At 43.9% G+C, this 26,233-nt stretch overlaps 1 protein-coding gene across 1 annotated transcript; it reads right to left on the minus strand.

Moving 5' to 3' along the window:
- Window positions 1–2,386: 2,386 nt before the first annotated feature.
- On the minus strand, window positions 2,387–25,386 carry LOC142764814 (luciferin 4-monooxygenase-like). The gene is made up of 4 exons (XM_075865351.1): window positions 25,117–25,386; window positions 21,726–21,870; window positions 20,700–20,957; window positions 2,387–2,620 (listed from the first exon to the last, which is right to left on the minus strand). Exons 1-4 carry the CDS (start codon window positions 25,336–25,338, stop codon window positions 2,493–2,495), a joined length of 753 nt encoding a protein of 250 aa, XP_075721466.1. The 5' UTR covers window positions 25,339–25,386; the 3' UTR covers window positions 2,387–2,492.
- Between the last annotated feature and the right edge of the window lie 847 nt (window positions 25,387–26,233).

Genomic DNA, 26,233 nt, shown 5'->3' on the forward strand with positions numbered 1-26,233 from the left:
AATCAACAGCATAATGTAGAATTTCACGCACCTAAACAACGGTATAATCATGTAGAACGCCGTAGGAGAACACTCTTAAACTTATGAGTAAATATAATTCTTCAGCTTACACGTGCCTCGTGCCCTATACATCTACGGTAAATCTCCGTGAACCAGCGTCTGAGGAGCCAAGCACACTAACTTGTTCACCAAAGCAGGCGATGGTAAGACAAGGAACAAGGATGAAGCATTTAGGGCGACTGGAGCAACTTATGGCATTATGCACAGTAATATAAGCCGCAAACTCTTATATGTCCGATCCCGGATAAGCGTACAGATTATGCTGTCCTTCAAATGACCTAACGTTTTAACGTACATCGAACAGCAGAGCCAAAGGGTAGCCGAAATGGTGACATGAAAATATATCTAACGCTTGTTCAACAAGGGCATGATTTAGCATTGAAGAGGCCCTGAAACACTTCTTGAAGTAACCATGCAATGAATTTACTGGAAGAGCTTATTGGCTCACGAATTCAACGCCGCAAAAATTTTAAGAATCTGTCCAGTGCGAATGGAGTCACAAAGGTTTTTTCATGCTGTCATTGCACTCTCTCTTCACTCGTGCCGACCTAAACGCTGGAACCTAAGCAGGGAGTGATGGCAGGGCCACAGAAAAACGTCACGCGTGCTCGTGTCTCGGAGCACTTCTTTGTTTCTTTTTTCGATTGTGCGGCTTTCTCAGTGTGATCGCGTGCGCTTGCGTGCCCAAGTAGCGGCCTTCCACGGCGATTTCTGTAACTAGTGAGTTCGCCGTGTGTATATAAGTCATTGGCTGATAGAGGGGTTTGCTGCGTGTTGTTTTTGGGCTTATTTCGGGATCTGTCGCGAAAAGAGAAAGCTTTTTTTAGCTGATTTGATAATTTATATTGAATCCCAGGCCGCATGCTGCGCTGTGTGATATTTTGATCGTGTGTTGTCGGGAGCCTCTAATACCGATCGGCAGCATTTTCTGGCCATGCTCAAACAGTGTTGCAGGGCCCCTTTAAAGCAAAACAGCCTCTCAGTTTGGCGACCTGCATGTCTTCAACCTCTAGCTCACCTTCCAACTCCACTGATAAATACAGTTCTCTGCTAAACTCTCACTCATTTTTCACATTGGCAATATTTTTATTCAAGGCATCTTATGGAGAGGTTCATCCGTTGGCGTCCACGCTCAACTGCGCACGCACCTATTCCCTCCTACTCTCCTCTTTTACTGCAGGCGTTCGGTAACCTCTCCTCGTCTCAACCCGTGCTGTAGCCTGTAGACCCAACTCCCCTTCTCCCTTCCCTTTTCATCGCGTGCACTCAGTCGGCTTCTGTCATTCTCGCTTTGTTCCCGTTCCGATGAGTTGTAACGTCAACGTCAGCGCCAGTTGCAATAGAACTCCAACCTCTGCCGAAAACGAGATTTTCCAAAGCAACAGGAGTGGAGGGCTCGCGAAGCTGAAGGCAAACGCCTGAGAAGGCAAGGTTATCCAGAACTCCGGGCGAGGGAAACGTCAGTCAAGCATGTAGTTCAAATCCCCGACGCCCAGAACACCAACGTTGAAGCCAAGCGATGACGTCGAGCTACCGGTTCCGCTACAGAGAGTCAAAGTGAGTCTGCGGCGAGGATAGCAGGGCTTTCGAGACAGAAGCAGCGATCGGCAGCTGACGGAGCAACCGCACCATTCAAGTGATAGTTCCTCGAATACGCGCAAGCAAAACGTAATGATAACACAAACACTGAACGCAAACCGTCACACATTAATGGAAACAACGATTGAACGTAAACAGAAACTTGGTGTGCACCCCCTCATCGGCTTCGCATAACCCCATGGTTCCAATGAGTGAGAAATGGTGTAAATTTTTTTCTCCTGTTGCAACCTTTGCTGTACTGCACCACAGATGACTACGCTAATGGCAAGTGTAGCAAAGCGTACGTGTATATGTTATTACGTGTTGTTCTCGCTCAATTCAGGCGTGTCTGTTGAATGTGTAAATAAATACTCATACAACGCGCCATATTTCTGCGCTCAGTGCGTGTACGCGTGTGTCAGTGTTTTTACGTGGTGCTTCTCGCGCAGCTTTCGACTTGTTTGAAAAGCAGTACTTCGGCTGGTTAAGTTGAGTAATTGTAGCCAGGTCTCTCCTAAAGAAGTTTGTTTATGTAGCAGTGTCCAGGGCTATCATCGTCGCGAGCACCTAAGCTTCATATCAGCTTACTGTTTCTGGTACTGCTAATATCTATATTGCTGTTGGCATCCTTACGCAACAGTAAACAACTGCTTATATAAAGCTTACACGGCTGTTTACGTATGTTTTGCGTGCATTTCTACATACCTTTACGCAATTTTGTAATGCTTCTCTCAATAAAGCAATTACAACCCAGTCTTCCATCTGTTTTATTCGCACAACATTGGCTTTCAAGGTACGTGGGATCTGCTTAGTTTTATTTTTTCCCTGTAGGGCTTTTGATAAGAACTGTGTGATTAGTATATATTCGACTTATTGTACATATGCCACAGTTGACGCTTGATGACTTTGCCGTTTGTGTTCCTTGGCAATCGGTCCAAAAACACAACGCCGCCATAGAGATGTTTGAATTCTTCAGTTCTGCCTGGATAGGTGTTAGAAAAAGAGGATGGTAAAATATTACACACTTCTTCAGTACCATTATATTTCTTGTCATTATATTGGTAAATATATAGTGACAGTCGAGACAATTATTAAAATGAAGGGTAATACCACTATGTAGACAAGGATTCACAAGATGTCAGCGTATGACAACTTCACACAATTTTCACGGAACACTATCTGAATTATTAAAACATAGAAATAATAGCGAAGTCTTACGAGTTCCACATTTGCTGTTTCTACGGGTATCACGAACACTGGACGGCAGTTCGAAAAAGTACAGAATAAGGATTGCAGTTTTCTGAGCCTTTAAGGATTAAGGATTTTTGTTTTTCTTGGCATTAGGTTCCAGTACCTGTATTACTTTCGCCACATCTTGATAAATGCCATGGGCACCTATTGAAGGATTAGTTGCCACAGGTATTATTTGAATTTTGCAATTATTTTTTCATGTTTCGTTGTCTAACAACGGCGCTCACATAGAACTGATTTTCTATTACGTGGGCTCTTTGGATTGATAAGATTAGGGTTCTAAATCACCCGCACCTTTTTTTTCTCCTAGTTCATCGTTGTGAACGACGCCCCCATTAGGGTCTATGTAAGCGGTGTCTTTGCGAAGTTGTCTTGAGAAATAATCTGGGTCCATTGCCAGTTTCAGAAATATTTCTGATATTTATTGCGCTCTTTACATCACATCTGAGGTATTTCAACTTCATTTGGGGTAATTAAACAAAGCACCGTATTAGTAATTTCATTATTTGGCAGAAAACAGCACTAGATTCTAATGTTAACCTCTAATTTAATGTCCGTACTTCACACATATTCGTCAAATAAAACACAATCAAATTAAACCTGCTCTACGAATACTACCTAGTAATCTTTTGGATCTCATCCTACAAAAGCTCGTGGATATATATGTACTTTAGCTAACTTACAATTAAACCCTTCGACGCACCTAAACAGACACCCTAACTTACAGATAAATCTTTTGACGCAGCCAAACAGACACTCTGAACAGTGGCTTGTGCCGAGACCACGCACAAATTATGATTTTCAGACATCGCGTTATTGCTTGCTAAATACAATAAATAAATTAAGAAACATTTGTGAAAAGTTGATGCAACCGCTAATACTTCTATTTTAGTTGTGCTTTCTTAGTTTTTGTGTGTAGTATTATTTTCTGTTTGTATACTTCTTTCTTCCAGTGTACAGCATGTGTCTTCCTGGTTTGTATAGGTTTTCAACATTGTTGTTTCAATGCAGAGCGTGTGCATTGCTAGTTTGAACTGTTTTGTGGTTTACATGGCTTTTGCCGTTTTGCTGTCCCAGAAAACTTAGTGATGTGTGGCATTTGGGTACTATAAAACTGTACGTGGTAAATAAACTCGAATTCAACTCAGCTCAACCTTTGACCGCAAGTCTTCCCGGCCAGACGAGTTTTCTTTGTACTATTGCTTTCGCTACTGCTTCAACATCTAGTTTTAGCAAAAAAACTTTATCGCAGTACCTGAGTCGATTGACCCTTTAAATTGGATGAGGCGCATGCCAGTATTCCTAGGGGCGCGGTATGTGGGTAAGCGCCAAACGTAACAGGAGGGCGCAGCTGCTGTTGACATGTGCATATGTGTAGGTAAATATGTGATTCAGAAGGAAGTTCTAAAGAATATATATATATATATATATATATATATATATATATATATATATATATATATATAAGGGGGTCCTCCCATCATCAGGGGATGAGTAATAACTCATACCCTGATGAAGGGAGGACCCCTCCCGAAACTGTCGAGAAATAAATATATTTATCCTTGTTGACAACGCTCCCGTGGTGCCAAATCTCATACCAATATATATATATATATATATATATATATATATATATATATATATATATATATATATATATATATATATATATATATATATATATATATATATATTTTTATATATATATATATATATATATATATATATATATATATATGTTCAGTGGCAATGTTCAGTGGGCTTGTACGTATAAAAAAAAGCTGGCACACGTACGAGGAAGCAAGCAGTTTCTTTATAGATTTACGTTTCGGCTGCCGTGCGGCCTTTGTCAGAAAACGAAAAGTGAATAAGGCATACGCCGCTTTTAGGGGCCACTGATATCTCAAAAAAAACGTCAGGAGTTCAAAATCAAACATCGGTGACAATTCAGTTTGATCTATCACTTCGTGTAACAAGATAACTCCTACAATCTAAGAAACGTATGACTAGGAAGCCATCGCATCAGTGAAACGTATAAACTAGTAAAACGATGATGAGACCGCGAAGGAGACACGTGAGATTAAGGCTACTTGCGTGGAAAAACAGCTATCAATCACATCTACTTCATCATGGTACACATAAAAGTACTGAAAGATTACCAAAATATTTTTTTACAAGTCACCGTGGTCGCTATACAAAACATGCAGCGCTCGACTTAAATGCAATAAGCGGAGGTAAAAAAAAAGTGGGGCGCATTAGAAAAACAAAGAGCGTGTGTGACGGGAAGGGGGAGAATAGTGTATGAATATGATAAATTTTGTCACCCGCAAATAAAGGTGACACGTCCGATGCTTTCATTTATGCCAGCGTGAAGACTGTTGAATATATTTATGAGGTAGGATTCACGAACTTCTCGGTCATGATGAGTTTTAAATCGAGACTGTAGTATGGTAGCCTTGATGTTTGCGAAGGGGTGACCTGGTATCTGGACATGTTTTGATAGTGGAAGATGAGGTAGGTTAGAAGAGTGGGCTCTATGGTTGTTAAAGCATAATATGAATGACGTTTCGGTGTGACCGATGTATTTCTGATGGAATGTGGAGCACTCAAGCATTTAGACAACATTGGCGCTGTCGCAAGTGAAGTCTCCGTTGATTCTCATGGTAAAGCTTGAAGCGCTGCTAGTTACGGAGTGCGAAGTTGTCATGTGTGGGCATACCTTACAACAGGGTTTATTGCAAGGGTGACAGCCAACATAGTTCGGTCGGTCGTTTGTTTTGGACGAAGTTAAGGTATCACGCAGGTTTCGCGATCGGCGATAAACCACCTTGGGTGATTCCGCAAAGATGTCTTTTAGGCGGTCATTTTGAATGAAGATGTTGTGGTGTTTCTTCAGAATGATGTTTACATTCGGAGCTGATGCTGAGTGCGTGAAAATCAGATTTACACTGTTGCGTTACGAGCTTGTTGATGGTTTGTTACCCGTGAGCAAATCCTCGCAGTCGATGTATTCCGCCTTCTTGAGGGCGTCGTCAATGATTCGTGAGGAGTATCTTTGGCTGGTTAGTGCACCTCGAAGGTACTCACAGTTGCGAAGAAACTCAATCGTGCCGGAGCAGATACGTTTGAAACGAATGGCCTGACTGTATGGAATGCTGGTTTTGCAGTGTTTAGTGTGGCTACATTGAAAATTAAGGTATTGATGTTTGTCAGTCGGTTTCCTGTACAGCTTCGTCGTCAGTTTTTGATGGTGCAAAGTTACAGTGACATCAAGGAAATTGACGCTGATGGCTTAGTATGAATGCGAGAACGGGATATTTGGAGGGACATTATTGAAATCCTCGATAAAAGAAAGGAGATCGGATTCACCATGGCGCCATAATAAAACGTTTTCATCAATGAAACGTTCGTAGTAAAAAGGCTTCAAGTCACGGCGTGAAACGAGCTCGTTTTTTAGGAGGCACATAAAGATATTTGCGTAATTGGGACCAATCCTAGTGGCCATAGATGTGCCACTAACCTGGACGTAATGTTGACCACAGAACTCAAAATTGCCTAATTAGAGACTTAAATTAAGAAGCGGGGCCAGTGTGGATGAATCGATTGCTTTATCAAGATCAGACTCGTTGTACGCGCGCGCAACAGTCCTGATACCATCAGAGTGCGGAATATTAGTGTACAAGAAGCAAACATCCAGAATTACCAAAAAAGAGCCAACAGGAATATGTAAATCCTTGATATCGTCTAGAAAGTCATTCATGTCTTTGATATATGAGGTAAATGGGACAGGAATGAAACAGATAATGCCATAAACATAGCGTGAGATGTTCTCAGTAACCGTGACTATTCCAGACACGATTGGTCAACCGGGATTGTTTTCGTTATGAATCTTAGGCAGGGTGTAAAACCTACCCGCCACCGAGCACAGGGGAATAAGCATACGCAACGCAGATTGAGCGATTTTGTTTTCTTTCAAAAGTTCTGCAACAACATCACTGACAGTACATCTGAATTGTTCTGTTAGGTCATTGCTAAGGCGTCTGTAGTATTTCGTATTATCAAGTTGCCTCTGGGCTTCGTCAAAGCAACTTTTAGCATCCATTACGACAACTGCACCATCTTTATCTGCCGGCTTGATTACAATGTCGCTGCGGCTTGCCAATGCTTCAATAGCCTGGGTCTCGTTAAAGCTGAGGTAATGACGGAAAGTTGAACGATTTTTGTACGCTTTAAGTATGTCTGGCTGACGGCTCGTACGTATAAGGTGAGACATTTATGTGAAGGCGGAGTCCAATGCTTATCAGTAGGTAACGTGGAACTGATTTGTTCAGTCGATATGCGATCAAAGAAGTACTTGCGCAATCGCATGTTTATTTCGAAGTTGGAAAAATTGACAACGATCTAAAATTCATTGTAGCCTTCAGTTGTGGGACAAAAGTTCAGCCCTAGTGGCCAAACCCTGGATTCTTCGGAAATTAACTGGTAACGTGAGAAATTCACTTTATTGGTTTGTTGTGTGCCTGGTTTTTCAATTTCAGAGCGTTCAAGGTTTCTATGCGATTCGGAGTGATGTGTAACTGTAATGTTATCTCAAGCCGTTTTATTCTGCTTGATGAAGTTACCTTCATTAAACTTTTTCTGCTCATCCGAATGAAGCTCACTGTTTTCGTCAGTGCTAAGAACATGGGTGGCACGCAGCTGTTTTTCCTTATTAGCAAGAACTTTCGTAAGTGATTCACAATGATTGGAAACAATATTAGTCCATTCAAGAGAAGCCCATTCAAGCGTCTCATTCCACCTCGCAAAATGGGCACTCGACATTTCAGAGACCTGGATACTGCGGGGCCTGGATACTGCGGTAAGAAGTTCTGGCATAAACCACGTTTTCGTTTGGGGTCCTCAACAACACGAAGTCTCCATTGTAGAATGAAATGACATCTTGGTGTTTATCGTACCGCTGCTTGTTGTTATCTAGTGATGTCGGTGTTCGCAGGAGAGCGATCTGGTGGGCCTGTTTAACCCGGCACAATGTTTCGGCCGCGAGTTCATTGGTGTGGAGCTTAAATGGAAGGATTGTTTCAAAGGAGCAGCACGGTGATCGAGCGTAGAGCAAGTAGAAAGGCGTTAAGACGGTGGTCAGGAGCTTCGCTGTGTTTTATGCGTTGGGAATAAACGGTACAATCTCATCGCAGTTCGAGCGATTGGACGAGACGTGCATAGCAAGCACGTTAGTAGGAGTTTGGTTTGTATATTCAATAAGGCCATTCCTTCGGGCATGGTATGGTGTCGTACGTTTGAACTGCAAAGTTCAGAGGCGAAGCGATTCTTCCACAGCGTCCGCGATGAATTGTCCACCACGGTCACTGATGATTGATCGCGGTGGACCATGGTGAAGAACTACAAAGCGTAACAAAAAAGCAGTGACGCCATCAGCTGTAGAAGATGGTATCGCTGTGGTTTCGGCGTATCTGCTAGGGTGGTCGACGTACAACCCCTGTTATGCAGGGGTTGTTAGAAGACTGTGGAAACGGGCCTAATAAATAGATCGATGCAAACCTGCTCGAAAGGCGTTTTGTGGCTTCACGGGGTGGAGAAGGCCGTGCGGGGCACTTGTCCGTCGTTTGTGAGGCTGGCACTTCTCGCAGCTCGTGACATATTGCGTCGTAAAATCTCGCATTCAAGGCCAGTAAAAACGCTGCTGGGCTCAATTTGAGGTGCGAATGAACCCAAGGCGTCCTGAAGTTGGATCATTATTATTAGTACGGAGAACAACCCATCGAAAACTTTCAGGTATAACCAGTTAGCATCGTGCGCCAGTTGCTGAGTAATAAATCTTCCACAACTGTCCATCACGAAGGCAAAATTTACCACTGCTTTTGTGACTGTGGGTGTCAGCAAACAAAGGGTCTGAAGATAAGTCGTTGAGTTGTTCCCGCTTGAAAATTGTGCCTTCAGAAAACGTGTAAGAGACTGCAGCAAAACAGATGTCCATGCTATATGCACTGTCTTCTGTTATGGTCATTGGTAGGTGAGGAAGGCAATCAGCGTCCGAATGACGTCTCGCACTTCTGTACGAACTGCTGAAATCAAATTTTTCGAGGCTTAGAGCCCATCGGGCAAGGTGACCAGAAGAGTCTTGAAGGGTAACCAGCCAACTTAATTCGTATTGGTCTGTGACAATCATGAACGAACGGCCGTAGAGGCAACAACGAAACTCCTGAACGGTGAATACGACGGCTAAGTATACTTCCATTGTCACTGTACAATCCCTTTCAGTCTTGCTTAGAGATCGGCATGTATAAGAAACAACATGCTCTGCATTATTATGGCGCTGAACAAGCATACCTCCAACGCCAATTCCACTTGCGTCACTGTGCACTTCAGTAGAAGCAGATGGATTGAAATGACAAAAAACAGATTCTGATGTCAGTAGAAGCTTCAGTTCAGAAAATGCGACATCACATTCAGGTGTCCACTTGAATGGGCTGTTTTTTGCAATAATTTCGTCAATGGGTGTGAACGTCTATGAATCTCCGCACAAAGCGATGAAAGTAGGAACATGAGCCCAAGAAGCTACGAAGCTCCTTTAGTGTCTGGGGTGGTTTGAATATGCTGAATGCTTCCGTTTTGCGGGGACCTGGCCTGACACAATCTTTATGATCTAAATTACCGAGAACTAATGCTTGTCATTCACCAGACCGGCACTTCTTAGAGTTCAAAATCAAGTCAGCGTTTCCGACACAGTCTAAAACAAGGCTCAAACGGACGTTATCCTCTTCGAACGTACGCCGCAAAATTACTACGTCGTCCAAGTAGCATGAGCACACCTTCCACTTAGGACCTTCAAGGACAGAATCCATAAATTCTTCAAATGTGGTGGGGGCGTTCCAAAGCCCCAATGGCATGAAGTTGAATTGGTACAGTCATCAGGCGTTACGAATGCAGTCTTCTCCTTGTCTGATGAGTGCGTAGGTAACTCCCAATATTCTGATCGTAGGTCTACTGAATAAAAGTACGAAGCCGAGTGTACGTAGTCAATTACGTCGTGAATACGAGACAGCGGATATACAACCTTCTTGGTAAAGGCGCTAAGTTTTCTGAAATCAACGCAAAACCACCAAGATCTATGTTTACTTTTAATAAAAATGACTGGTGCTGCCTACGGGATACAAGAAATCTTCTACGACAACCTTTTTCAGCATCTTCTGAACCTGGTCGGCAATAACTTTGCGTTCTGATGACGACACTCGGTAAGGTTTTGCCGGATAGGATTCGTAGGGCTAGTGTCAGTATTATTCTGAGCCCTAGAACGTGGTAAAGGCACTGGCTTTTTTTCTTGGCGAAAGTCAAACACAAAAGCATGTCATATCAACAGGTGGCGTAAAGTCTGCAGCTCGTGTGTCCGCAAAGGGAACGATAGTTATAGCGCGAGAACAAAACGACGACACAGAGACAAGAAGGACACGAAGGACATGAGCGCCTAGCTTACAACTGAGTTTATCGCGCAGTGCACGAAAACATTTAGAGACGACATGTCAAGAATGACAAGATGAAGAAAAGAAGAAGAGAAAGAAGTTGTCTTGAATAGGTAAGTTAAACGCTGAAATGAGGGAGAAAAGAAAAAAAATAGCGCGCGGGGACGCGAGATTGCAACAAGAGGGCGGGGGGCTAGTGAGGAACGTGAGAGCCAGGACGTGGCGTTCGAGGGGCCAAGTGCTGCGGAAGTTCGAACTGCGTCTCGCCCCAGGCTCCCACCCGAGCACCTGACTCGACGAGCAGCGCAAGGAAGTACCACTGTCCCTGGACGGCAATGGTTCTCGCCCGAGCACCTGACTCGGCGAGCAGCTCAAAGAGCAACCACTGATCCTGGGCTGCAGTTTCCCGCCCGAGCACCTACCTCGGCGAGAAACTACTGGAGCTACCCCTGTAGTAGTTCTTCTACATCTTCGCCACCGTTGAGCATCGATATGGCGGGTCATCACGTTTGAGAGGGACTCCCAGCGTTCTGAGGCCACGCCACAACTGTAAGCGCGAGAACTAGAAAACGCGAACGGTATCGGACGTTGAAACGCACGTCATCAAGACATTTCCTTTTCTTTGTTTTTCAATGTGTGCGTCTTTTTGTTGGTGTTTTGTTTTTGCAATTTTTATGGTAATGAATTAGGAGTTTAGTTTAGTACCATCAGCCTCTATGGTTCATTTCGCAACGCCCTACGAGTGAACCAGGCTTCAGCATATACGCGTGACAATGGCGAGCCAGCCAGGATCCATGTAAATTTGGCGCACGCCTAGGTCTGTCTGGAGCCATGAAATAGATCTGGAACGCTTGATGGCAGCCGGTAGTGCTGCGGGATTATCTGCTTATTATTATTTTCAGTTTATTATTTCAGTTAATTTCAGGTATTAGTACAGAAAAAGGAACAGTATACAAAGTATATATACAGGAGGAGGTCCGAAAGCACAAGGCTGCAGGGGGACCTCCTGTTCAAAATGGGATTACAAAATTCACTCAATTAGCAGTAGCAGTGAAAACAAAGAGATGAGTAAATTGATAAAACCAACACTAACAAAGAAACAAGTAAAAAGAAAAGTGGAATAAACAATATGACAAGATAAAAACATCTAGTAGTTTTTCAAGTACGAATACGATTGTTTTTTAAATCTGCCAATAGTCGAGCATTGCTTGATGTGAGATGGCAATGAATTCCATAATGATAATGCTGAGAAATATGCAGTGTGGCGACCAAAATTAGTGCGGATAGTAGGAAGTAGAAAATTTCCATTTGAAGCGAATCTAGTACGGTTGAAGTTAGACAAAGCATTAGGATAAAAGACGCTTGATGGAACAAGATGGTGCAAGGATTTGAGCAGCATGATAATGAGGTGATATTTAAATAAACTAATAGTAGAAAGTATTTCGAAGTTACGAAGTAATGATGATGCACTAGAACGATATGAACTGAAAGTCATTAGTCTGATGGCTTGGTTTTGAATGTGCTGAATGGGAGATAAGTGGGTGAGGTATGTATGTCCCCAAGTGGTGATGCAATAATTAATATGGCTGTAAATAAAAGCATAATATAACTTGATTAGAGTTGAAATGTTAAAGTAGTAACGTGCTCTGATTAGAATCCTGACACCAAACGCTAGTTTTTTGCGCAAGTGAATAACATGATTAGAGTATTTTAGGTTGCTGTCGAGAACGATTCCTAAGAAAGAGCATTCATTGTCAGGGTTAATGAGTGAGCCATTTAGTTTAATAGAAATTTGGGAGGGAAGAGCTTTGTTAGCTGAGTGGAATATCATGAACTTAGTTTTCTTAGGGTTAATACTGAGGGAATTCGTGAGACACCAGCTTAAGATGTTATTTAGATCTTTTTGTAATTTTAGCGTTAAAGAGTCAATTGGTTTACCTGTGGCAAGTATTGTAGTGTCATCGGCATAAAGAAAGGGCAGAGAGTTAGTAACTGAGAGGGGAAGGTCATTCATGTAAATTAAAAATAAAAGCGGGCCTAGAATGGACCCTTGAGGAACACCCTGATCAGTAGTAAGAAAATCTTATAATGTAGAGCGAACATAAGCAGCCTGTGGTCTATTACAGAGGTAACTTTTAATGAGTGTAAGGGCAGGTCCAACAATACCAATGGCCGTGAGTTTGGTTTCCAGGATGCTGTGATTAAGTGTGTCGAAAGCTTTGGTTAGGTAAATGAACAATTCTCCAGCTAATTCACCAGAATCAATAGCTTTTTTAGTCTTATCAGTGAAAGTTAACAATGCAAGATTAGTCGAGAAAGCAGGTGGAAAACCAAACTGACTAGGAGTTAAAATGGAAAACTTAGACAAGTAATTAGTTATACGTTTCTCAATACACTTTTCTATTACTTTACTAAAAATGATAGGATAGCTATGGGGCGATAATTAGATATAAAAGTTCTCTCGCCTTTTTTGAACACTGGTATTATTTTGGCCTGTTTTAGTTGAGATGGGAATGTACCTGTCTTGAACATTAGATTGATAATGCGGTATAGAGGGACGGCAATGTGGTTGGCAATTAGCCTAATGTAGGACGACTGAATTCCGTCCAGTCCAGGAGAAGTTACTTTAAGATTATAAATAATGCTGATAATTTTGTTAGGGTCTGTTGGGAAGAGGTAGAAAGATTGTGAAGAGCGGACCTGAGATCTATTGGACGATGTGCTGAATGATGTGGTGCTGAGGCTATAATGACGCTCTATCATGAGGAAAAGAAAAGATTTCGTGAAGAACGCGCAGAGGAAGGAGAGGTCGCGAAAGAAGATGAATAGCGAGCGAAAGCCGCGGAAAAGACGGCGAAAGCCGCAGACGAGCGCACTTATTAAAACTTAATGCTGGAAAAGGAGCTCACTGAAAAAAAATTGCAGTTGCGCGCAAGCACATGTGTGGAAGTACCAGATAGGTTAGAGATCGTACCCATCCACCAAAAGTGAGTCCGCGTAAGTTATTCGCACCTTTTGACGAAAGGCGAGATGGCATCGACGCTTATATACAGTGGTTCGAGAGAATAGCGATAGGACAAGGCTGGCAGAAGAGTTATTGGGCGACTGGATTGAGCATGTGCCTTGCGGGAGAGGCATTGGCTGTTTTTATCCGGATGCCAGCAGCGGATGCGCTAGATTACGACAAGGTCAAAAGGGCTCTGCTGCAACGCTTCAGATTACCTGCCGAGAGTTTCCAAGAGAAATTCCGGAGCTTGAAACCACAGAAAAATGAGACAGGCGAACAGTTCACTGCTCGGATCTCCAATTACTTCGATCGGTGGTTGGAGATACCTACCATAGAGAGATCATTGGAGGATCTAAGAGATAGCAAGATTGCGGAACAATTCCTGGCATCGTGTCACAACGGAGTAGCAATATTCCTGAAGGAGCGGAACTTGAAGGCAGTGGCTGAGCTGTCCGAACACGCCGATCCTTATTTGGCAGCTCAAGGTCAAAGGAATATAGGGAAAGCGCAGGGTGAGAAAGGTTTGGAAAAGAAAGAGCGAAGCCGGAGTGCAATGAGATGCTACCTCTGTGACAAGACTTGATAGAGCAGCAAATTGTGCCACGGGTGGCACTCACAGTTCATTGTCGAAATGCGACCGGTGCGGAAAGCGTGGGCACACAAAAAAACCTGTCGTGATCGGTCAGGAAATAAAACAGCTTGCATGGTTGCAGATGAAAGCTTTGCTGTGGCTGACAGGGAAAAGCAATCTGACCAGGAGGACAAGGATAAGACAAGTGCTCTTACGCCATCTGTGAAGGCGGGAAAAGCCGAAGATGGTATGCCAGTGGTCGTGAGGATGTTGACACGTAAAGTGTCGGTACTTCGAGACACGGGCTCCAACATTGTACTTGTAAGAGAATCCATGGTGCCAGAAATGGATGTCACGGGTGCAGAAAAGCCGGTTTGGTTGGCTGATGGAACAGTACGGCGGATGCCAGTTGCTAGCGTACTGATTTTGACGCCGTATTACTGCGGTTGGATTGAAGCGCGATGTGACAAAAACCCTCTTTATGATGTGATTCTCGGTAATATGCCAAGGTTCAGAGAAGTTGACGATCCGCATCCCCTCTGGAGATTGCCTACTGCAACGCGCGCTGAGTGTAGGGAGTTCCAAACTCATGAGGTTATGAATAAAGGTGACGGGAGATGTGTTAATCAGCATATCAGGGAATATTCAGCCTATGCCGTGGAGAGAGCAACGAGGAACAAGAGTGAAAAGGAAAAAGAGGGCATCAAGAAGAACAACTCAGTAGCAGCCATGGACATAGCTGCAGCAGAAATGGGGAGAATGCAGGAAGCGGACAGTACGCTGCGACGGTGTTTTAAGATTCAGGGCAAATGGATCTATTGTAAAAGGAGTCGGGTAGAGCATAAGTTTGAGAAGCTTTCGGGGTTGGTGTACAGAATAGTCAAGACCCATGAGGAAGGGGAAAGAGAGACAGTTAGCAGTGCCGGTGAGTTTACGATGGGATGTTCTAGACTTGGAACATGACACTATTATGGCTGGCCATCAGGGAGTAAGAAAGACAGCTAGCAGGGTCGCTGAAGAGTTTTTTCAGCCGTGCATGCAAATCGACTATAAAAGGTTGGTGCGATTTTGTGACACACGTCAGAGAAACACACAAAAAGGTTTGGTCTTGAAGGTACCTTTGAGGAATATGCCTATTATTGAGCAATCTTTTCAAAGAGTCGCAGTGGACATTGTAGAACCTATAAAACCAGTATCTCACAGAGCAAATAAGTACATACTCACAATAGTGGATGTGGCTACTCGGTACCCGGATGCGGCTCGAATCAAAACCACGGATATGGTAACAATAGCGGTGGAGCCTTATCTTACATGAGTACAGTTTCTCGGTCCAGTACATAAAAGGAAGAGACAATGTAGGCGCAGATTTATGACTAGAATGATGAAATAGGAAACTCCATGCGGACACACACCTAGTATCGTTGTTTCATTGCTGATGTGGGATGACAGTGAAGTGTGACTGACTCGCGAAGATTGATGCGCGCGTTAGTGTAGGCAAGTTTAGTGGTGCAACAGTGAATTTAAGTGTGCCGTGCAGTAACGTGATGTGCCGTGAGGTGTTGTGCGGGGAAGGTAAGTGCCGAGATGTGCCATGAAGTGAAGTGCTGTGTCGTGCAGGGAAGTGTTGTGCGGTACAGCGAAGTGTATGGTGCTAGTGGAAACGACAGTTTTCGTGGAGCGAAAACTCAAAAAATTGGCCGCCATTGTCAAGAATGACAACATGAAGAAAAGAAGAAGAGAAAGAAAATGTCTTGAATGGGTAATTTAAACGCTTGAATGAGGAAGAAGAAGAAAAAAAAGAGTGCGCGGGGACGCGAGATTGCAACAAGAGGGCAGGGGTGAGTGAGGAACCTGAGAGCCTGGACGTGGCGTTCGAGGAGCCAAGGGCTGCGGAAGTTCAGACTAGGTCTCGGCCCAGGCTCCCGCCCGAGCACCTGACTCGGCGAGCAGCGCAAGGAAGTACCGCTGTCCCTGGACGGCAATGGTTCTCGCCCGAGCACCTGACTCAGCGAGCAGCTCACAGAGCAACCGCTGATCCTGGGCTGCATTTTCCTGCCCGAGCATCGACCTCGGCCAGCAGCCCCGGAACTACCACCGACCCTAGTCTGCAGTGTATCCTGCCCGAGCACCTGCCTCGGTGAGAAACCACTGGAGCTACCACTGTAGTGGTTCGTCTACATCGTCGCCCCCTTGAGCATCGATATGGCGGGTCGTCACGCTTGGGAGGGACTCCCAGCGGACCGTAGGTCATGCCACAGCTGTAAGCGCGAGAACTAGAAAACGCAAACGGTATTAGACGTCGAAACGGGCGTCATTAAGACAGTTCCTTTTCTTTGTTTTTCAAGTGTGCATGTTTTTGTTGTTGTTTTGTTTTGTGATTTTTATGGTAATGAAGTGGGAGTTTTGTTTGGTACCATCAGCCTCTTTCGTTCATTTCGCAACGCTCGACGAGCGAACCAGGCATCAGCATATGCGCATGACAAGACAGTAACCTTGTGACAAAAATCATGTAGCAAAAAGAGCGAAAGATTAGTAAGGGGAAAAAACTGAAAAACTAAAGCACAGAAAAAGAAAAGAAATTGTATAAGAAAATGAAACGAAAAAGTAAAGCTAATATAAATACTTGTGCGCACCAAAACCTTCGATGAACCTATGCTTCTTCTCGGACAGAGACACGGAGAGCTTGCTAATGCATGACACCTGCTCACGTGCCATCTGCGCGTCCTCGACGGTGACTAGGGTGTGCTCATCCTTGTGCTTGTATAGCGTCACTGTGTCCTTGAAAAGCGACACACAGTTGCACTTAGTGCAGTGCTGAGCAAGAAAGCCATCTTTTCAATTTTTGACTTTGTTAGCGTGTTCTCTCAGTCGATCGTTCAGACACCTACCGGTTGTTCCGACATAACAAGCACTTGTGTGGCAGCTTGGGCTAGTTGGTATGGCATGACAATAGTAAGAGCGCGAGAACAAAACGATGACACAGAGACAAGAAGGACGCTCGTGTCATTCGTGTCCTTTTTGTATCTAAGTCATTGTTCTCTTCTCGCGCTATAACTATCGTCATACCAAGCACCGCATGAAAGGGGGGTCTAATAGTTAACTTCCCGGGTGCATGCCGCATACCTTTTCCTATTCTGAACTCTGCATTCCGTTGATGACTGCGTTTTCAGGGGGTTTGTAGATTTGGTGAGGCTGATTATTTTGAACGGTGCAGAGAACAGGACACGAACTCCAACTCGTTTTCCGATTTTCTTGACCCTGTGGGATATCTGGTGTTTGTACGGAATCTTGGCTATACTTTGACGCTCTGTATCCGTGTTGCTCGGATTCTGTCGCTGCTTCTGCTCTGCCGCGTTTCTCTGCCTTTTTCTGTGCTTTTCTTTTTTGTTTTTCTTTCTTTCTTACTCATGTTTTGCTCTTTGTGCAATATGCTTTTTGTCACATGGTTACTGTTTGCTCTATATATTTTCGCGCCCTGCGCAATAAACTCAGTTGGAAGTTAGCGCTCGTGTCCTTCATGTCCTACTAGTCTCTGTGTCGTCATTTTGTTCTCGCTCTATAACTATCGTCATGCCATACCAGCTAGCCCCAGCTGCCACACTTCTAAGTTACGCCAAAGGGGAGCTAATCATGCCTACGATCTACGACTCGTAAGAGCAACAGCACTCGCCAGAAACTACTTTGTCTACATTCATCATTGTTAATGACCACCATAAAATCTTCAGAGGAAACATTGAAGATGTGGAGCTGCATTTTTCGAGAGAGCACAACCGGAATAGGTGAACAGTTCAGTGCCCACAAAAAGGTTGCTCCTTCATCAAGCGATACCAGACAAGAAAGGACAAGTACGTCTTTTTTAGCACATTCCAACGATGGCAGGCTCAACGACGGCGTCCACATGTGTGGCAGACACTGGTGCGAATACCTGAACTAACCTTATTGACCACGGTGGCAGTGTCAGTTCATCGGAAATAATGAGAGGGTCCTCGTGGCCCGCTTCGGCTCATCGACGAGGGCAGGAACAATGTCACCACTGCTTGACAGTTCACCAGTTTCACAGTCGACGAAAAGGCCACACCCTTGGAGAAAGTCAGCACCCAAAATATAATTGTGGCTACATCGTTCCTACACAAGAAACTCTGTTAGGAACAGCGTTCCTGCCGATAACACATTGACGGCAAAACTTCTGACAGTATAAAATCCTTCCCCACCAACGTCACGAAATTTTGTTGATTCACCCCAAGACAACATAACTTTGCGGCCAATGCAATTTTAGAAACAAAGACTCATAACAGATATCGTGACACCAGTGTCCACTACAGCGCATGTACAAAAGCCATCTCATAACACACGTATCTTGTTTTTGTACATTATAACTGGCGGAGGCATCTGAAGCAAATCCTGTTGTGCGACCTAGCCTGCATCGGCCGCGCTGGCTAGTTTTCCGGCGGCGGCGTTGACGACAGCCGTAGTCCCGGTAAAGGCGAGCAATGAAGCCGGCCAGACAGAGGCGTCAAACTACGGTCGGAAGCGGGAGAACTGCCACGGTGATTCTCTCTCCCTGAGGTGCTCCTTAAATAGGTGGGCCAATGACCGTTGTTGTAATTAGTGCCCACTGGAGGAAACACTCATGGGAAATCGTATTGGGAGTTCGGCTCTCTCTGTCGACGACAGAAGCGAGCTATATGTCCGGTGATACCACAGTCGTAGCGCACAGGGGCTTGGAGGTATGCATCGTACTCCTGGAATACGTTGCGCTAACATGGTGTTGGCACAGATACATCTTCGCTCGAGTAGTTATAGGTGTTGGCTCACTAGCGCGAGTAACTGAGACGCTCTTCGTACCTTGGCAGCGGGTAGCTATTGCACTTTGGCCTCGGTAGTGAGGGTGGCCTGTAGTTGTAGTCAACGACGTCTGGTGTGGCATAGACATGAGATAGCGAACGGGAGGCGGCATGGGTGCACCTTCGTACGGCGTCGGGTAAGCGTGTCTAGTTAGCTCTCCTCGAACGATCTCCCATATTTTCGACGTGAGATCGAGAGGCGTGCATTCGCTACCACTCGTCATGGTAGTTACATTCAGTTGGTGATCTAGCTTCGGAGTGATACATTGCATCTTCAAGGTCTCGAATGTGCGACCGTGGCTTATGACGCCGGTTACCGTGCCAAGGCTCTTTTTGCTGATGAGGAACTGATATACGCCCTCAGCAACGCCCTTCAACAGGTGACCAACTTTCTCCTCCTAGGACATAGAAGAGCTGACGATCTTACAGAATTTCTGAATTGCCTCGATATTGGTTGTGCACGTTGCTCCGGAGACCTGAACTCTCTATAGTAACGTTTGTTTCGCTAGCTTCCTTTTAACTAAGGATTCTTTGATGCACGCCATTAATTCGGAAACGAAGCGATGTCATGACGTGAGGGCATATGTTTGGTTATAGTACCATATGAGCACGGTGTCTGTCAAGACGAATACTACATTATTCAGCTGGGCCGCCGCATCCCACTGGCAGTATTTGCTCACGCCTTCATAGTGTGTGAGCCAGGCATCCACATCCTTGCCAGATTTGCCACCGAATGTGCGAGCCACTATCAGATCCTGATGCAACCACGAGCCAGCCACGCGCAAACCTGGTATTAGCTGTGCTGCTGGGACTGGCGGAAGGTCTGCAGCTGCTGGGTTCCGGTTTCCTTCTTCACCCTGAGATACCTCAGCTACCCGTGGTAACAGGCGCAGCCCAGCAAAGCGGCCGCTTTGTCGTAGATCGGGAAGAATCGTGTTGCTTCGTTGATTACCCAGCTCCTCCACGGCAAAACTGTATATATATATATATATATATATATATATATATATATATATATATATATATATATATATATAGGGAAAGAAGTGTATACCTAAGGGCTCGTTTTTCCGTGTTTTTAACACAATAATAATGAGATATAACAGACAGTAATGCCAAGGAATGTACAGGGGAAGTTATTAACATTAATGGAATGTAAATAAGAAGAAAGAAAAGTGGATGAAAAAATTACCAACTGTAAGCAGGAATCGAACCTACGACCTTCGAATTACGCGTTCGATGCTCTAACCACTGAGCTATTACAGCGGCACTCCCTCCATCCACTTTTTTGGGTTTATCTGTGAATTTAGAAGTAGGAGCGACAGTCAGCGCCATCTATAAGCCAAACAACGAGTGTGAAAACACTCTTATGCGCATGTTTGGCGTCACGTAGCACGTGAACTTATTATGAGCGGGCAGCTGATTAATTGTCCCTCTTATACAACCTAAACACACCAAGTCTGCCAGTACGAGACCCTCGTTCAATGAAATAAGGGAAAGAAGTGTATACCTAAGGGCTCGTTTTTCCGTGTTTTTAACACAATAATAATGAGATATAACAGACAGTAATGCCAAGGAATGTACAGGGGAAGTTATTAACATTAATGGAATGTAAATAAGAAGAAAGAAAAGTGGATGAAAAAATTACCAACTGTAAGCACGAATCGAACCTACGACCTTCGAATTACGCGTTCGATGCTCTAACCACTGAGCTATTACAGCGGCACTCCCTCCATCCACTTTTTTGGGTTTATCTGTGAATTTAGAAGTAGGAGCGACAGTCAGCGCCATATATATATATATATATATATATATATATATATATATATATATATATATATATATATAGAGGTAGCCTAAGTGCTTGTCGTACAGAAATGCAGTTATTTACACTTGAATAAAACTGAGCTTACTTGCGACGTGCTCCTTAAGGCTGGCTGCCAGCTCTGGCGACGCCACTCTCGGATCTCGCAGAACGACGAACGCCGCCGGGGCGTCACCGTACTTCGTAATCGGGACACCCACCACAGATGCATCAGCCACGCTAGGGTGGCTCTGCAGAAGGCATTCAAGCTCCATCGACGACACCTGCTTGTCAAAGCACCTAATAATGTCCTTCACTCTGTCCACGAAGTAGACGCGACCGTCTTCATCGTAGTACATAATGTCGCCTGGATGGGAAAATATGAAAGGGAGGATGATATGCTTGTTTATTATGTGACTGGACACTATAAAGGGAGCAATTACTTGATCTTAGTGAAACACAACTTTAGAATACCTAAACACTGCGAGAAGTTGCTTGCTAAGTACGAAATCGCGCGAAAAGTAATTCTGCCTTGTGATGCCACTTGGAAATGACCGAGCGAAACACCATGACATCATAGACTTTGACGGCGTTTTAGAAATTATACATAGTTCCTAATAGTATGTTGTACTCTGAGGTACAAATAGACTGCAAAATTTTGCAGAACGATTGTCGGCAATATACAAGAAAATATGATTCATATTAGTGACGTAAGAGCAAAAGTACCGGCCGTAAGTTTACTGAAAAAAAAACCTGCACGTCATTTTTTCGTTAGCAATGAACGTACAACGTCCAAATTAACGAGAATCGAGTTAACAAAGTATACGTTATTTCGCCTGCCAACTACCAAAGCTCGCCGATACTGTTGTGAGATATGCAATACTTTCCAATTCGCAAAATACAAATACATTCGCACGACGCAGGTGTTCAACTTACGAAGGATTAGGCTCTCAGTGAAGATATATTTGGCAGAAGCGCGACAGCCTGTGAGTTGGAATTTGCATTCTTCATCGCATAACATATATTTTTAGAAGCTATTTCAAAACAACATGCGCGGTGTTCCGCATAGACCACAACCTTCTGTCTGTTTTGGAGCTTGTAATGTTTTGTAGAACCAACGAGTAAATAGCCGTACCCGATTTGCACCATCCATCATCATCCATGAACTCCTTAACCAGCTCTGGATTTTTGTAGTAACCCTTCATGACGCTTGGGATGCGAAAATACAGCTCGCCGTTCCGCCTTGGTCCAACCTTCTCACCCGTATTTAGGTCAATGAACTGCACAAGAAAATGAGTACGGAATATAATTCAGGCCAGATTTTAAGTGCATGCATGGGATGCAGCACAGTCACGAGCCAAGACTTGTGAAATATCTGCCGAAGATAAAGCTGACTCTTTCCTAAGGCTTACTGTAAACACGTGAACAAAGTATAAGTGCACTGCACATAGCATGGACCTTGTCATCTCATACTGGAGACAACAAAATTAGTATGCGGGCCTACCAGCAAACGCTTCAGGGAAGGACAACTTACTTTTGTATACTCTGATGCAATGAGTCACATCTCCCGGATAACACAAAAAAGGCACATACGCACTTATCTTACTTTGTTTAAATAAAAAAACCCCAGGCGTGCGCGGAAAACGCGGCGCAATCAAGGGGGCGGAAACTCCCTATACCTCTCATGTATTCCCTCTCGGCATTGCCGCTTTTATCATTGGCGGTTGCTGGACATCCAACTAGAAATAAATCATGAATAGACAATTACTTTCATGACGCCACTTGCAGGGTCCCCAATTAAAATGAAAGGACAAAAATTGAGAGGAGGAGGTTTGCCGCAGAAGCCCTTCTTTCCCACATTGCATGCAAGCGGTATGCGCTCGTGCCTTCTTCACGTCCACTGGCTGCTTGAATAATACGGCAATAAAATTTTGTTAATGTTTTTTTTATTTTTTTTGTGTTTTCCAAAAACATGAAGATTAGGTTCACTGTTTTTTTTTTTTTGGTAAGATGAAACTCGGCTGACACAAATGAAATGCACTTTCTATTGCATGTTCTGTACAGGAAAAAAAAAACAGATACCTACACGTAGCGTGAAAGAGTCAATCTACAAACATCGCTTCAATTTGCAACTGACTTATGAACCTAATGAGCAAAGTTTAGCCCAGAATAGCCCAACCGATGCGAAAATTATCAGCAGTCGCGATTAGGGCACGTCGTATTTAGCACGATAACGTTTTTTATGATGGCGCAAACATTAAAAAAATGAGTTCTAAACGAGCCTGAATTTCAGAGGCACCGAGAGGCTTGAAGTGAAAAGAAGTCTTTCAATAAAAATTGTCAAAGGAAACAGTGCTTGAAAAAGTTTATACGTCATTGACATGGCAACAGCGTTGCCTTGATGCAGGAAAGGTTTCTTGTCAAAACGTTGGCTCCATTGACATTGTCTGTGCTGTTATTTTGAAGCCTTTAGTCCATGACATGAATTTGAGTCACCCTATTAGACGTAATGACTGACAAATTTTAAAACCACGGCTACAAGAATTTGACGAGCAGGAAACAGCCTATAATTACTTGGCAGGATAGGAACTACCCGGTAAATGTGAGAAACAAATACTAAAACTGTGTAGCAGAGCTGAATCGAAATAATTCTTTTGATATACACATTCTCCCGACAGGAGCTTGGCTTCTGTATTCCCAAATTAGTCAAGCGACGCTGCATTTCTGCAAGTCTACTCAGGCTTGCTCTCTGGATTTACTCATTTGTACTCATGCAATATTATTACCTGCTCTATTAAATGGTCCTAGTCCTTGTGCAAAAGGATCAAAATGTGGGCCAGTTGGTAATTCATTTTCTTCGTTCAGCGAACTGGGAGCGCAGAGAAAAACACAAAGGACGAAGCGAGGAACCACACAACACGAGCGCTCGTGTTGTGTGGTTCCTCGCTTCGTCCTTTGTGTTTTTCTCTGCGCTCCCAGTTCCCTAGTCCTTGTGCTCACCCGTTTCGTTTAGGAAACGATGGAAAACCTTTGCGGAACTTGAAATCCCGGGGTAGCACACCGCAGAGCCGCGAAAATAAGTGTTGCCCGAATAAACCATTTTTGATGAATGCAAGGTGGACTTGTTCAATGTAGCTGACTGCTGCTTCCGTCCTTTTCCCGCCAAAACTTTCTGTTTATATCTTTCCGGTATTTGAGACGCCAAGCAAGCGAGAGATAACTGAGTGTGATCCGACTTCTAATGTCGCTGAGTGAGGGCTGAGAAGGAGCGGAGGCAACTGCTACGAACGCAAGTCTAACTTCCCGCGCTTCCCTTGATTGAAAAGTCATGAAAATAATAAAAGACATATAAACAAAATAGAAGTTATTTATTGGGATATCGATTTTTTTTATTGGTAAAAACTGACAACCACGCCGAGCCGCCAGAGTCAACAAGGTCTGTTTTCCGAGAAGAAGCTGCTCAAGTGCGCAGAGTTCGACCCCGTTCCGGAGTGGGTTCCCCTACTGGACGCTTTTGTGTTGTGTTGTGTACGTAGTATTCTATTACTAGTGTAGATTACATGCGCTAAAGACAAAAAATCATCGGCGTAGCTCAGTGGTAAAATAGTTTGCTAGAACGCATCAAACCTGGTTTCAATTCCAAATATGTCCTTGGTAATTTTTCCTCTACGTATTTTTCCTCGCTTTTTGCAAAAGTGCTCACGAACACCGGCGGCTGCGGTGGACAACTACGGCGCACGCGACCTTTGTTGGGATCTCATAACAGCTTTCGCAGCGAAACACATCCTCATTTGTTAGACAACACACAGGCGTTAACTAAGGTGTCATCCATAGAGCTTATTGATGATATAAATTTTATTCTTTTCTCTTTTTGTAGGCACCTGTAATGTCTACCTGAAACACATCGCGTTCACCAGGTTGCGCTAAATCTCCATACCACTCTTTCCCATTGGTCGAAGAAAATAAATACTTCCTGCTACGCAGATTTCCGGGAATTGGAGTGTAGTGGTCCCGTATCTACTGCTGCAATCATTCGGCACTTGAGTACCAATACTATGAAGTACACCTATCGCATACTCTGGTGCCGTTTTCACGAAGGTGTGCTTGAATTCATGCACAACGTACACCTTTTCACATCGATAAGTGGCCCCTCTAGCCAACGCTTGAGGGCTTAACAAGAGCACGAACACAAATTCCCAAAACTTACGGGTGATTTATATGCTAATAATGTGATAGTCTAGGCAAGAGTGCAGCCTTTACCAAATAACGAGAACGAAAAAGTTGATGATATGTTGCGAGCTTATAGAGACGTTGCCCTTTTCTGTCATTCTGAGGATAATTGAACGAGTAAAGCTGTACTCTTGATTTTGCTCTACATGTTCCCGCCTTAAATTTATGCATCGCGCCTCTCACCTTCATTCAAAAGTTCAGTCTTGCTATCAAGTATTCGCTGCGAATTCTTCAAGTGAAAGCGTACAGTATATGAACATGTTAGATGCGTTAAGACTTCCCGCTGTGGTTCTTACCTTAAGCTCAACCATCGGTGCCGGAAAGCCAACATTTCCGGAAGATATTTCATCCTTTGGAGGTGAGCACAGGACACCGCAGGACTCGGACATGCCGTAATGGTTTCGCAGAGAGCGGACGCCATCGAATGCAGCCAGTATCCTTCTTGCAAACGTTTCGGTTAACACAGTGCCGCCAACGTTGATCGTCCTTATAGAGGGAAGCTTTGTTCCACTCCGCATTATGTCCGCTAAGTAAACGTACAGCCGGGCCGGCGCTGAAGCTAACGTTGTCACCTGGAAGCAATTATTTGAAACTTTTTGGGGCTGACTATTCTGAACAGAATATTTCGAGGGCGCCCCTATTAGGAACACAGCAGCATATCAAATAACTTCACACTTTCATTCACTCTGAAGGAATGGCTTTTGCTACATAGAGCTGATGTTTTGAAAGTAAAAAGAAACATCTACATGGGTAAGGAAACGGTCGCTGCGTGACTAGCCTAATGTATTTGATATTTGTACAGTTTTTAGTGTAGAGTAATGCTATGAGGAGATCTTTTGGCTAGATCTGTCATATAGTTCTAGCAGCCTATGAAAAAAAAAATAAGGAAACTGACTGACTGGCGTGCGCCATATTTATTTTCATCCGGCAGTTTGGTATCGCTCTGTTGTTTTAGTAGAAGCTATATTCATTTTTTTGTGCAGCATCTTTGCACTTGCAACACGTTTAGCCTCATGATGAGGATCACGTTGGAAAATATATCTGGCATTGGTGCTCTGCTTTCTAACGTATATGGTTACGACTGCGTGTTACACACTTCGAATGAGGCACTGCCAATCTAACAGCGCGGTGCGGCAGACTTGGAAGCTTCCACTTCACACTTTTGCCGGCGACACCTCAAAGGCCTCCACGTGGTACAATTCAATTTTTTGTAGGCTGGCCAACCCATGCGGGGTTGCACGTGTAGGATTCTATGAACCTGACAGACGTACTCATAGAGCTAGCACAGCCATTTCCTCAAAAACAAACAAGCTTTATTTGAAACAACTGCAACTGGCAGGAGCTAACTAAAATAAACTAAGGAGATAAACAAAAATGTACGTAATAAAAAGAACTACAAAAAAACATATGCTC

Source organism: Rhipicephalus microplus, chromosome 6 (assembly GCF_043290135.1).
Source record: "Rhipicephalus microplus isolate Deutch F79 chromosome 6, USDA_Rmic, whole genome shotgun sequence".
Taxonomy (NCBI): domain Eukaryota; kingdom Metazoa; phylum Arthropoda; class Arachnida; order Ixodida; family Ixodidae; genus Rhipicephalus; species Rhipicephalus microplus.

Bases quoted from the DNA above. Each gene is read 5' to 3' on its own strand.
- LOC142764814 (XM_075865351.1), bottom strand. From the start codon at position 25,338: ATGCGGAGTGGAACAAAGCTTCCCTCTATAAGGACGATCAACGTTGGC. The intron at 21,871-25,116 runs GTAAGAACCACA...TTTCTTGTGCAG, and splicing joins CACCGATGGTTGAGCTTAAG to TTCATTGACCTAAATACGGG. The intron at 2,621-20,699 runs GTAAGCTCAGTT...ACACCTATCCAG, and splicing joins CCTTAAGGAGCACGTCGCAA to GCAGAACTGAAGAATTCAAA.